Here is a 14,541-nt window from a genome sequence, read left to right on the forward strand (position 1 = left end):
TACATCTGTTTTTTCTTGGAGTGTAAATGTCTTTCATAATTCAAGTATTAATTTATGAGCAGATTTGTCTGTAGCATAAGCTGTAACACATTTACAGTATACAGGGTGCTTTACAATCCTAAGCTTTTAAACAGGGTAGTGCAATGTCTGTTTCTTTTGCCGCTTGTTGTGATCCTTACTGCTTGTTTCTGATGCTTGAATAGGCCTACCATACAATATTTTGAAGATTTGTTAAGAAGAAAGAAAAAAGCTTCAATACCATAAAAGATTTTGAAGATTTGTTAAGAAAAAAGAATACTATAGGTTATGACCAAGTTAATGTGTGTGGTACAGGTTATGAGGCAGGTTTCACAACAGATTTGGGTTATAATTGTGAGGGGATAGCACTGACATAACAGTGACACATGGCTATATGTAACTTAAATGATAAGGTAGGCATAGGCCTACTGACATTCTGAAAATCAATATATTCACTAACAGTGTAAAAACTTTCACTTATTAACATTTTTAATCTCATTTTTAAAACTGCAAGACTTTAGTATCCTTTTAATTATTAAAGGAAGAGCAGTATAAAGGATTCTGGGCTGATATATTGAACTCTTGTAATACTGGGCCTTCTTGTGCACTTCTCAACGAAAGTCATTTCCGTCTTTTGTTGGATAGTTATGGAACTCGCTGTTCAGAGAAGAAGACTAGAGGTGAGATTTAAAAAATAGGCAGATATTTTCACAGATATAAATAGATAGAAAAGTCATCATTTTAAACCCCTCAAAAGTTTACCTACATGGCTCCCTAGGTACAACTGCTTTTATTATTCTCATTGCTCATTTTTTAATAGTAAATGAGCATTTTTCCAGACTTGAATTTCCTGAAAGTAAAACACAATACATAATAGGTACACATTACTGTTTGCTCACTGCAGCAGTTTTCTAGCATTCTAAATACATAGCAGCATTTATTTAACTTTCTATTCAACACTTCTATATGCTTACCCCACTTTAGATGCTCATCTAACCAAATTCCCAAAAATGTTGTAGTTGAAGTTTAAAGTTTCTTCTGTTTACCTAACTTCATAATTATACTAGGTTTTATGTGATTCAACATGTTGTGGAAATTCATCCATAAAGGATTTTTCTCTCATTTACAAATGTGAAGCTATCCCTAAACCATTTACCTGCTTCTTCTGTTGCTATTTCTATTTTTTTGTGCAATTCAGGCTCATTCTGAGCTCTAATAAAGAGACTCGTATCATCAGAAAACATGAACAGCATCAGCTTATGTTACATGGGATGGCAAGTCATTTATGAATATCAGGAACAACAGAGGTACCAGCACCTGTGCCAGAGCACTCCATAAGTAACTTTACTATCCATAAAAGTATGAGTTTACTTTGTGAACTATTTCTACTATCCAGTATTTATCGGGTAAGTATGATTTAAACCACATGTGAGCAGTACCACGGGCTCCATAGCAGTACATTTTTTCGAGCAGTAGTTTATGATCAGTAATGTCAAATGATTTGGATAAACCTAAAAACATCCCTTTATAATCTATGGAATTTAAAGCACTTTTAGAAAATTATATATGTTTCAGTTCATCTATTTTTCTAAAGCCATTTTTTCCAATTGACAAATATTCCACTTTTCTTCAGGCAAGCAGAGAGTCTTTTGTACATTAATCTTTCTATAATTTTTGAGAAACAAGATAACATTAAAAAAGGCCTGCTGTTTTTTACATCATAAGGATCACTATTTTTGTATAATGGTTATATAATTTACAGTTTAAGTTCTCTAAGGGAAGTAGTTGTGTTTAAAAAAAGCATTAATTATATGTACAACTAGAGAAGCAATATATTTGTTGATTTTTAATTATTTTATGTGGAATGCCATCAGTGACACAGGAAAATTTATTTTTTAGTTTGCTGATTGTGTTTTATACCTCCTGTACTATTACAGAATACAAACACACAGTTTTAGGATTTGTAGAAATGTTATGGTTAATCTTGGAATGATTTTGAGTTTTTACAAGGTTTTGTACTTCACTTGTATAATGGCAGCTGAATATACAGGCTAGAGAAAAATTATGTCATGAAAATTTAACCCTGGATAGCTGATGCCAGTAGGAACCAAAATTACTAATGTTGTCTAGGTCAACAATGCACCATTTTTAAACTACAGAAACTTGGCACCATGTGCTGTGATTGGCCATGGGATTGTTCTGTTGCCACTCATCAGTTGACAGGCAGTGCTATGGTTCTTGGTTCACACATACAAACATCCCTCACTCATCACTGCCCCAACGTGATATGCACATGTGTCGAATATGTTTTGCTGTTTGTCTCCACCTCACGTCAGAGTCATTCACATGTAAGCTTCACTTTGGAGCACACATACATCAACTGTGATTTAGTCATACAGTAAGCATGGTGGCACAGTATTCGTTTGAAGAACAACAAAATGTGGTTATTGTTCATGGGCAAGCTGATGTTGATGCACATGAAGCTCGATGGATGTATGAGGAACGGTACCCAGCAAGACGCCACCCACACTCCCAAATGTTTACAGCAATTCACCAGTGACTTGGCAAAAGAGGCTCATTAGTGGGATATCATGGTGATGCTGGAAGACATCGAACATGACGGGATGCTGCATTTGAAGAGACTGTTCTCAAGTGCTTTGTGGAAGCACCTATGACGAGTACTCGAGTGGTTGGACATGACATAGGGGTCATTCATCAGTTAGTCTGGGAGGCTTAGAGGGATGATGACCAGCATCCATTTAGTTTCCACCCTGTGCAAGATGTAACTCTTGTGGTGGATGATGAACACAGCCTAGGGTTTTGCTGGCAGTTTCTGCACTGTGTTGCATGAGATCCCAAATTCTTGACCATTGTGTTGTTTACCAACGAGTGCACCTACCATTGGGATGACCTTTACAACACTCTAAACATTAATTACTGGGTAAGGGAAAATCCTCACACCATGTATGGACTCCAGGACTCCAGGAATGATTCTTACTCAACATTTGGGCAGGCATTGTGAGTGACCATCTGATTCGACCGGTCTGTCTACGTCCTCAACTTACCAGGGCAAATAACCTTCACTTTTTGCAAGAAACTCTACTCGGCCTGCTGGAAGGTGTTTCCCTGGATATATGGCTACAAAAGTGGTTGCAGCATGATATGGCACCCGCACATAACCATCTTGCTATGCCCAGATATTTAAATGAACTCTTTGACAGCCAAGTAATTGGTTGGGGGTTGTTTGGGGAAGGAGACCAGACAGCAAGGTCATCGGTCTCATCGGATTAGGTAAGGACGGGGAAGGAAGTTGGCCGTGCTCTTTCAAAGGAACCATCCCGGCATTTGCCTCGAGGGATTTAGGGAAATCACGGAAAACCTAAATCAGGGTAGCTGGACATGGGATTGATCCGTCATCCTCCCGAATGTGAGTCCAGTGTGCTAGTCACTGCGCCACCTCGCTCGGTAGGTAATTGGTGATCACCAGAACTCACGCCACTGGACTTTTTCCTGTGGGGATCTTTCAAGGTTCTAGTTCACCCACCAAGATGCGAGTTGCCTAGAAATGAAGAGGAATTAATGGATTGCATTCAACATGCTGCCAGTCACATCAGGGGAATTCCATAAATCTGGCAGAGTTCGGCAAAACACCATTCGACATTACCAAGCTTGTGTCACATCATAGGGTTGCCCGTTCAAGCACCCGCTTTAAGTAAACAATGCCCTAGCTACATAAAAGGCACTTTTCTGGGTCAACACAATTTGTAAAAGACTTTCTGTATGCAAACTAACAGCTGTTGATGGGTTTGTCCCCAGTACGTCTTACCATGAAAGTACAACGGATGTGTCGGTCGGGACCCTGGCGGATTCACCCCGCTGCCCACAGAGTGGAAGGCTGTTGCACTACCACCGAGCATGTGGGCTGCCTTTGATACATTATGATCTCTGACAGGCAAGGCTTCACAGTCATGTGTTGTCCAGAGCATCCAGCAACAGGGCAATCCTGCAGCCAATTAGAGAGTATGTTGCCAGGTTCCATAGTTGAAACATGGTGCATTGTCGACCTACACAACATTAGTAATTTTGGTTCCTACCTGAATATAAGCAACTTGTGAAGTATCATTATAGTTTTATCCTCAGTTTTAATAACAGTATTATTTCATTCTTTGCTTCTGCCTAAGTTTGTACTGATCACTTTACAAACTGACCTCATTTTTTGTTACCCTTCTTTTTACTGATGCATGAATCATTATCTAATGACTTTCTTGTACAGTTTTCTGTAACAGTTAACATACTGTTTCATAGCTGGATTTTGCCTTGCTGCTTTACTTGACTTTCTAAGTTGGTCTACAGATTTTCTTTTCCTCTGTGTTATCCATGTGTTAGTTCTGCTTTTCACTTTAATTTTTTTAGGGGGAATATGATTTAATAGTTATGTTTGCAGCAGGTTAAAAATGACTCAAACTTCTTATCTAAACTGTCATGATTATCCAGAAACTAGTTTAAATTTTTTAAGAAGGAATTAAAAATCTTAATGCTTTTCTCATCAATACATCTCCTGTACTTGCATTTCTCACTAATGCTAGAATTGGTACTGAGTACATCATTTAAATTTAGTTTTATTATTTTGTCATCTAAGAATCCAGAATCAGTCACGTCGACAATATGATCTGGTTTTTGCAAGTCAATAAATATTTTATGGTTTCAGAGTTTTTTTTCCATGTCGCGTGTATTCATAGACAGTTGGTGTTAAATTATGTGAACATAACAAATTGGTCAGTTTTGACACTTTTAGACAGATGATTTTAATTATTTTTGAAAATAATTTGGACTTTTATCATTAATTTCAAAGTTTATTTTAAAGTTGACACTGAAATCTCCAAGCATGATAATGCTTTCTGTAAAATGTCTTAATTAATTTTGATATAAAGCAGTTAATGATTTGTTGTCCTTAGGATCTGTCACATTGCTCACTGCATCGGTTGATTGTTGTCTGTCTCCAATTACAAATTCTTGAGATGGCCTGGCAGTGACAGTCTTCTATTGCATAGGGAGTGGGTGGTGTTTACTACTTTTGTTGGTTTAGTTGATGCTGTTGTTGATGGTACCAGTGATGTAGGTTGTTCTACTTCTACCGGAGATGATGATTGTTTGCTGCAGAAGATGCTGTTGACTGGGCTGCAAGAGGCAGGAGAATAAGAGGCTGAGTCTTCTTGCATCTAATGACCTAAAGTAGTCTTGGCTTTTATGGCCTAATAGCATCTTCCCCTTGTCATTTAAATTTAAACCATGATGTGTAGAATTTCTCTCTCCAGGGAAATTACACACAAGAAATGTGATTTCCAGAATGCCTTGCAAATCTTTTCGAACTATCTATAGACCTTACTGATTTCTTCACTCACAACAGAAGTGCTTATAAGGTCATGTCTGTGGGGACTCACAATAACAATTACTGGTCCTTTACTAGTAGAGCTCAAAATTTCTTTCAAATTGTTAGTGGCTTTGGATAATTCATTCTTGTACACATCGTTAGCACCCCCAGTTTTTACTGAATATTGAACTGAACTGGAGAATTATGCGCCTTTACATTTATTGTGATTTCTGCATGAATACCCTTGGTTTTACTATGGCAGGGGCAGTTACTCAATAATCATCATGTAATATTTCAGCAAGGCCACATGTATGGCTATCAGACTGTATAATCACAATAGATCCAAAAATCTGCAAATTTAATGTTGTATTTATTTAGACATGTTTATTTCTATAATTTATAGTACCTTTAGGTATTTCAGTCTCCTTTACATTCTTTTTATTTGATGTTGTCTTTACTGGCACATATTTGTTAGTCCAGTTTTCAGTCGATGACTCAGGTTTCCCTGCACTCATATCTGTCTCAGTGCACTGAGATAATTATTTACTGCTGTATGAAATGTGTATTCACACTGGTTATGATGCACTAAATTAATCCTAAATTAATACTATCTGATTACTGTGGAGGCTTCTTATCATTCTCTTGAGTATATCTGGATACTACTCATACATTTCCACATAAAGCTGTAGACAAGATAATACACTTTCTTTTTGTAGCATTGTGGTCACTTCTGTTAAGAACCATTATAAAATGTGCTTGTATGTTGATATTTTTTGAAGTACTTTCATGTTAACTGTATATGAAAAAATGTAATAAAATATTAAAAACGTCCTGGTCACTGTACCTGATACCACGATGAAGTCTGTGAAAATTTAAAGTTATCGCCATATTATTTTGGTTACAGACTGGCTACAATAAGACTTGTTGCTTCTTGTGTAGTTTATATAATCATGCTAGTGACAAACACTATTCACAGAAAAGTCAAAGAAATATTCATTTTCTTATGGATTCTACAATCTTTTCCATATTGCATTGATAGACTCGAACAAAGTTTTGATTCTGACCCAACATATAAAACTGAACATTATGAATAATTGTATAACACCTTTACATGTACATCTTCATCTTTTCTTTTTCTTTATGTAGTTGGATTGACACCTTCAGCTGTATTTATAAGTCTACCAAAATCCCCTGATGAAGTTATGGGAGGTTGTCAAGATGAACTGTCATGAGAAGATGTTCAGGGGGTTGTTTTTCTCACAACATTGCCCCATCTCACTCTGCACAGGACACTGTCATACATACTTCTTCTTTATGCTATCTAATTTTGGGTCATCACCATACATTCCTTACATGGCACCTAGTGCTCACCATACATTCCTTACATGGCACCTAGTGACTTCTTCCTCTTTCCCCGAATGGAGAAATAATTGCATGGCAGACATTTTGCAAATGATAATGAGCCAATTTTTGAAGTGGAATGTCTTCTTAATAGCTGCAATACAGCTTTTTAGTACCAGTGTCTTCGCCAAGTCATCCATCATTGAAAAAAATGTGTTCTAATGCAGGGTGAATATGAGCAGATGAACTAACACCATCATCAATTTTATGCATGGAGCTCCATTTTTTTTTATGTTATAGTTCAGACTTTCTGACTACCCTTTTTACATCAAATGTTCACCAGTTTCAATTTCTAAAACATGAGAACAGATGTGTTTATTGATTCACAGATCAGATCTCTTTTTTAAAAAAGTTCACACTTTGAATTAGTGATAAGGGGTGAAGAGAACACAGCATGGTGACCATTTATGAATGTTGTAAATGGTTTATTAGGAAACTTAAAAGCAAATTTTAATGAACTTGTAGATGATCTGATGAACTCATGTTACTAGCTGCAAAGTATCGTGTCACTATATATACACTGTTTATAATCGCACCTGTATTTCTTCCACAGAAATTGTGGCACTCTGAGTGCTGCACATGACAAGCACTTCAGCAGAATATTTTCCTGGCGAAGCAAAAATACAAAGGGATATGTACTATTGCTGTGTTAAGTAATTATTGCTGGGTGGTGAAACTTGACACTCCTACAGCATAGTCCATAGGCATATTTGATGCTGTTTATGTTTTTCATCTCCTCGTGTAAGATACATACAGTAAATAACATTATCTAAAAATGAGAGACAATCAAAAAATTTAAGCTCCTGTTTTGGGTTATACAATACAAAAACATAAAGAAACTGTAATCTCTTCACTATAACAACAAAATTTCAAAATTAATTTACATACATTTCATTAAGAACTTTCAAAATTACTAGAACAGTGTAATCAGTAGTTATACTTACAAATTTAACTTTTCCTACACCTTAAATTTCTTCCTTCTCCAAAACAGTATCATTCTGGGTTTTAGATATTGTAACTTATAGTTCATGACATTTGTCTTTTTTAGTATTCAGTGATAATTTATTAGAATTAGTTCACCTGTGAGCATCAACCAGTACTAATCTAGCTTTTATATGTAGCTCTTCTCATATTTTGGGTGTGATTGTGATATTTCTGTCATCTCCAAACAGTATATTGTCTCCACACCAGAAAGTATATGGGAAACCACCACATTTGTCTTTTTTAGTATTCAGTGATAATTTATTAGAATTAGTTCACCTGTGAGCATCAACCAGTACTAATCTAGCTTTTATATGTAGCTCTTCTCATATTTTGGGTGTGATTGTGATATTTCTGTCATCTCCAAACAGTATATTGTCTCCACACCAGAAAGTATATGGGAAACCACTGATGTATATTAAAAACAGACCTGGCACTAAAATACTTCATTGTAGGGCACTTATTTTATGTGTTGATAAATATTCAATATCCCTATGTTGGATCTTCTGAAAATTCAGAAATTTGAGCTTCTTGTGCTTCGTTGGTTGAGTATGATTTGTACCGTATTTGGTGACTACTCCTTTCACTCCTAGTTCATCCATTTTCTTAAGTTAGATGCCATGATCAACTGTATCAAATGTCTTTCCTAAACCTAAAACCATTCTGTTTGCTTACTCTACCCCATCCAGTGCTTCTAAAGACGTACTTTGCAACATCTACAATTGCAACTCCTGAACTTCTGCCTGCTCTGAATCCATACTGAGGTTTGTGTGATCTGAGGTTTTCCTGGCGTACAGAAATCTTGAAAATTTGTTGGGTATTCAGCCAGATGGTGTCATTCAACAGGTGTGATATTTCGGCAAGCTGACTTCTTGCCATCTTAGGCATTTCTGGAGTCTGACTCCAGGAATGCCTGAAGATGGCAAGAAGTTGGCCTGCTGAAGTATCCCTGTTGGATGATGTCACCTGGATGAATCGATGAATACTTGAGAAATTTTCAAGACGTAATGAGTGTACTGAGAACATTGTACATCTTTAAGAATTCTGTTGACCTTTCTTTCATAATAGTTTCAGTTGTATTTCAGCAAGATGATTGTAGTAAAAATTGGTCTATAGTTCTCAATATTTTCTGGATCTCATTTCTTGTTTTTAATATTCTGGAAAAATTGTGGTTGTTAATAATTCACCGATTAAGTGAACTAGAACAGCTTTCGTACTATGCACACTTCCTTTCAGTACACAAATATGGACTTCATCTCTACTTGTCAAGCTTTTGATCAACTTTATACTGTGCATAGGCCCTGATACATCTGATTCTGTTACTGGATATATTTGCATGGATGCTTTACTGATTATAATTCTTTATCTGAAAGTTACTTCATTCCCTTTACCCTGTAACTTTGGAGGTATATCAGGAAATTAATTATGGATTAAATTTACTGAAATATACAGGCTAATTATTAGGACTTTCTTTCATAGCAATGTCACATGTATTTACCAAGAGTGACAGTAGTGAATTCATTCTATAGTTCTCAACAGTTTATTTTGTTCTAGTTTGGTTTTCACTTACTTTCAGTGCTTTCAATAGCTCTGTCATTATCCAATTTGTTATCAGCAAATAATAGTGTTCTGTATAACTTTCCTGCAACATTAATAACAGTGAAGTAAATGTGAATAGTTTTTCTGTTTATAATCAAATAAAGATTTTTTTTTTTGCATTCAGATGACATTTTAATCAAGTTTTTATCCAAATACATTTGTTACTTTTTATGGAATGTGTTAGTACTCTGGTGAAGTTTTCTTAAAATTGCTACTTGTATATGGAAGCATACACACTCAACATCTCACTTATAGTTCTTCCAGCAAATATCACATTTCAGTACTCAAAAGACATGTCACTGTATATGACAATCATTTCTAAATGCGATCTTGTTTCCATGACATTGGATAATTGGGATTTTGACTGTAAACTATTTCTTTTAAGCATATACCCTGTTTTCATACCACTTTTCCACTCAGTTTGCAGTTGTCTTTATTTGCAATAACTTTATAAGTCTTCTGTGACTTCGTTCTTGCACATTTAGCCAACGTTATTGAAGAGAAGTACAACTGCAAGTATATCTTGCTGCTAAACCACAACATCCTGAAATGCAGTAAATATTAGACTGTTAAGTTCATCTAAGATCAGCTAATATTAACTATTTTTCCATCCTGAGAAATTATTGACTATATTTCCATCTCTGTGCATCTTTTTGTGATTCACTAGGACATCAGCATTGTATCTTAGGTTTGTCTTACAAAACTGTTTCCATCAAACTTTCTAGTTTTTTCAGTAGCCAGTTCTTAATCAGTACCTGATTGTTAGCTGTTTTTGGTTACCCACAGTTTGCAGCGATCTTATAACAGATATCCCAAATGAGTCCCTCTTTTTGTAGTAATCTACAGGTAAAGATAAATCACTGCAAGTACATGTTTATTGGTTCTCAGTAACATAAAAGGAATGGAGCTTAGCGTTTAATGACTTGTCAACAGTGAAGTAATTACAGATAAAAATTGAAAGCAAATGAGCCATACTCTTTGAAGGAAACCCAAAATCTGGATGTATAGATCATGATCTGAACCCGTACTGCCAAGCATGAGATTAGTGCCTTAGTACTGCACCACCTTAATGAGTTATATTTAAATTATTATTAATAATAAGCACCACAACGTGATATTTAAACTTCATGAAACAACATGAAACCTCTATTTAACTGTTTTGTTGTAGTTTCATTTCATAGTAATGAATCTACCATTTCAAGTACAAAATCCTTACAAGTGAAAAAACACATATCTAAGTGTAATTTTATTTCAATAAAGTTAATAGGAAAGCAGCAACTAAAAGAGCATGACTCTAATTTGTCTTCATATATAGGCTTAATCAGTCTACAACTGATTTACAAATTATAAAAACTAACAGAGCTATTTTCACTAAATACATTCAACTTGGTTACTTATATTAAATTTATCAGCTCTGACAAGCAAAAGATGGACAGTTAGTAAAATGTGGCATTTTTTTAATGGATGGGTTTTGAACTCTTCTGTTCTCTATTACAGTCACTCTACACTGTGCCTCTTAGGAATAAAAATGGGGGTTCAACAAAAATTGATAGAAGTGTATCTCCTACATCATCTTCAGATTCTTCAAGTGATCGCCCACCAACACCCCGCCCACAAAGCTGGGTCCCTTTTGCAATGAAGTATGTAGAGGAAAACTCTAAACAAAATGTATGTATTTTTCTGCTTCATTTCGTATGAGTGTTATATCATGATACACTATTGTGTATAGCTGTAATTAAAAAAGATGGAGACATATTGCTGAGTGGAATGTGGGGTTAAAATTTCCTGTTTACATATCATTTTATAGAACAGTGAAAGAGGAGCTGTTGGTATATTCATGCAAACTATTGAAACTGCATTGTAAATGATGTCAATAAGAGTTACAGCAAATGTAAACAAAAGTGGAAAATTTTGATTGTTGTGGAAGTGCAGTGAACTGGAAGTTACCAAACATTTTTAAATCATTTTCAAAACTGTAGTATCAGTTGTACTAGACATGATTACACTATGTTCTGCTCTCAATCATCTACCAATCCAGGTCTGACACATGGATTTCTTTTCAAGGGGCTATGTGAAAGACCTCGTATATATACCTCCTTTGCCAAGAACAATTCCAGAACTCAAAATTAGCATTTGTAATATATGTTGCATGTGGCATGAAACTGATTATTGCTTGGATGTCTGTGTAACAAAGGGAACTCAAACATTAATAAAGTAACATACATAAAAAGTTTTGCACTGTCTCTTACATTCTCTGTACTTCTAACTGATGCCTTGTTATGCGTTAAGTGGTTCTAGCCCTTTGTAGTTGCTAGTATTTATTTTGAACTGCCTTGTATTTTTTGTTTCAACTATTTATTACAGGAAAGTAAATGTCTTTCTGTGGAGAATTCATGGGATTGGTCTAAGAAAAAATAAAATGAGAAATTTCGTGTATAACCTAAACCAAATATAAGACAGTTATTTATGGTAAATAAATGTGACAGAAGATTACCTGTTAGGTGTATTTCTATGAAACAAACCCACAAAATAAACAGCAAAAACAAAATCTAATTCTTGGGCTACAATGCTCTGGCACAATTCTGTTGACAGTGTTCCACTGTTCTTGAAGGTGCTGGAAACAGCTATATGAAGTTTGGCAAACATACAATTCTGCAGGTGCTTTCCATCTGCACAGAACTACAGCAGTACTTCCATTAAAGTTTACTGCATTGCAATCATATCAGAGGATGAATGAATTTTAAAGCACATATTTCTTATGAAGTTAACATATTCATTTAATCAGTTTATTCAATTTTTCTATGTGCATGAGTCCAAATATGTGTAAAAAATCATAAAAACACAACTTCTTTTTTCACAGATGATTATTTGGCTTTGGTTATTTGATATTTGCTTCTATGGCTCATCTAGGTGACATATATTTGTCATGCATGCAGTCATATCACTTTGGAGATCAACAAATTCTTACTATGGTAGTTAAATCAATAGCCATATCACACAGAAAAAAGCACTTCCACAATTTAAATGTTTATTCTGAGTTTTAATATTAGTTTCCATCACTTTATTAAAGACCTGTTGATTTGCATTAACAGTGTAAAGTCAACCCAAAGTAGAGATATTATCTTTTTCCATGCTCAAAAAAGAATAATCAGGAGTATATCATTTTGTTTTAGATCAATCAAGAAGAAGAATTTGAAGACAATAAGCTACAGGAGCTTAAATACATGCTTTCTGATGAGGAACGAGATGAATTAGAAACACAGCTAGCAATACAACGTTTACTGGAAGAAGTATTCACAGAATCTGTAAGAAGTAATTTTTAATGATGATGCTTAGGAGGTTATTTAATGATACTTATGTACTGTAATCTTAAGGGGACCTGGACATCATGACGTGCAGTTTTTACTAGTGTTTCTAAGTTTAATAACTCAAAAAATTTAATAGTAGATACTGAAATGAAACTTTCAGCAAATAATTAGTATATTGTGACCACTATTTGAAAAAAATTTAAAATTTTGGAATACATAGTGGAGTAAATATTTATTTTTATCTTACATGCTGAATTGTGTGTAATGTTTATTTTAGGTACAATGCACTTACACACTATTCAAAATAAAAGGTCAAAAAATTTTATTCTTTTAATTATTAACTTGGTGAAACAGTAAACTGGGAATATTTATCAGTTTCTTGTTTTGTGTGTTTAAAAAAAATTTTTTTTAGTAGTTGATTATTTATCGTAACAATTTAAGAACATATTATATGCTCCAGCTTAAAATATTTAATACATTGTTGACTAATAAGGTACACTGTGTGGGCAAGCACTGCCAGTATATTATTGCTCATGCAAAATTTTGTTTTCATAGCATTAATATTGGATGAAATAATGATACCTAATTATGCAAAAATGTTGATTATGGGAAACTGAAACTAAAGATTTACATATCATTCTCTTGTCAGTGATCACATGTCAAAACATTCCACCTCCATAATCTTGTTGATTCTGAGTGTCATTTTCATTTTCTTTAGTTTTCTTTGTTATTCTGGTCTCTTTTGTCATGCTTTCAGCTTCAACGACAGTGACAAGTTGCCTACCTGCTTATGGCAGGCCACTTTTTGTGTTGGTCATAGTTTTGATGCCTAGTCTGGTCATGGTTTTTAATCTGCTAGTTACTCCATCATTAAAACATATTTTGGTGACTATCACACCAATCTGAAAAGCTGACATGCCAACAAAAACTGTTCTTGGCAAGCATTCCCAAATGCAACTGCTGAAGCTTTCATTCCAATTCTATGTTTTGCCATGCAAACATTTTTCCAGATGCTTAGAATATTAAATATCTCCCTATATTGGCTTTAACCCTACAATAACAGTTTCTGTGTGTCTGTTTTTGTCCATTTGCTTCACATCTATTATATTTCCACCATGAAATGTTTCCTTTTGGGCAGAGACCCTGCTATGGATGCTCATCAGTGAATCTTTGGTGAAACAAGGTTGCTAAATTGCTTTTCGCATCTCACTGACATTATCACTGTTCCTACTGATGAATAGACTATAATATTCTGTCAGATTTTCTATTTCTGATTTGGTGAGCCTTCCTTCTCCACCAGTTGCTCTTTTCATTAGACAGTTTTCTACCTGGCACGTCCTTGCACAGTTTCTTAAGCTTTGCTCTCATTATCTTCTACACATGTACTTTACATTAGATTTTGTTTCATTTCAGTTTCACCATATTGTTTAGCAGCCATGACACTACTGAAGTTTTTAGAGTCACCAACACCAAGGCAGTGAGTGTATAGTACAACACGTCTAGCAGCTGATACTAAAAATTGAGACTGCCTCCTCGATTTCCATATTACCACTGAAGCCTCCAAAGCTTTTGTCACATTGTGTTCATTTTCCTTATTGGCACAACCTTGGCAGTGTTTCATCAGACATTCATAGTTCAGTGCTTTGCTGCATCAACAGAGGTAGCTGTGACAACTCCATCCAGTGATGTATAGCTTCTCTTCTGCCAGGAACTGTGCAGTGCAACAACAATATCAGTAGACTGACAAATATCTATAGTTTCTTCCACTGCCCTTTGTATCAATGCATCACTGATGTCTACACTCCTGGAAATGGAAAAAAGAACACATTGACACCGGTGTGTCAGACCCACCATACTTGCTCC

The 14,541-nt window shown here is 35.1% G+C and overlaps 1 protein-coding gene across 3 annotated transcripts in view; it reads left to right on the top strand.

Annotated features, from left to right (window-relative positions):
• Positions 1-14,541, top strand: part of LOC126298705 (histone-lysine N-methyltransferase 2D-like) — a 156,073-nt gene that overhangs the window by 99,868 nt on the left and 41,664 nt on the right. For 2 of the 3 annotated variants that reach the window (XM_049990131.1, XM_049990132.1), the window contains one exon: positions 12,544-12,675. In XM_049990131.1, the coding sequence (XP_049846088.1) occupies positions 12,544-12,675 (132 nt within the window). Of the gene's footprint in view, positions 1-10,867; positions 11,039-12,543; positions 12,676-14,541 lie in introns of all 3 variants that reach the window. The other variant, XM_049990130.1, reaches the window with a different exon arrangement.

The sequence above is a fragment of the Schistocerca gregaria genome, chromosome X, assembly GCF_023897955.1.
Source record: "Schistocerca gregaria isolate iqSchGreg1 chromosome X, iqSchGreg1.2, whole genome shotgun sequence".
Classification (NCBI taxonomy): Eukaryota; Metazoa; Arthropoda; class Insecta; order Orthoptera; family Acrididae; genus Schistocerca; species Schistocerca gregaria.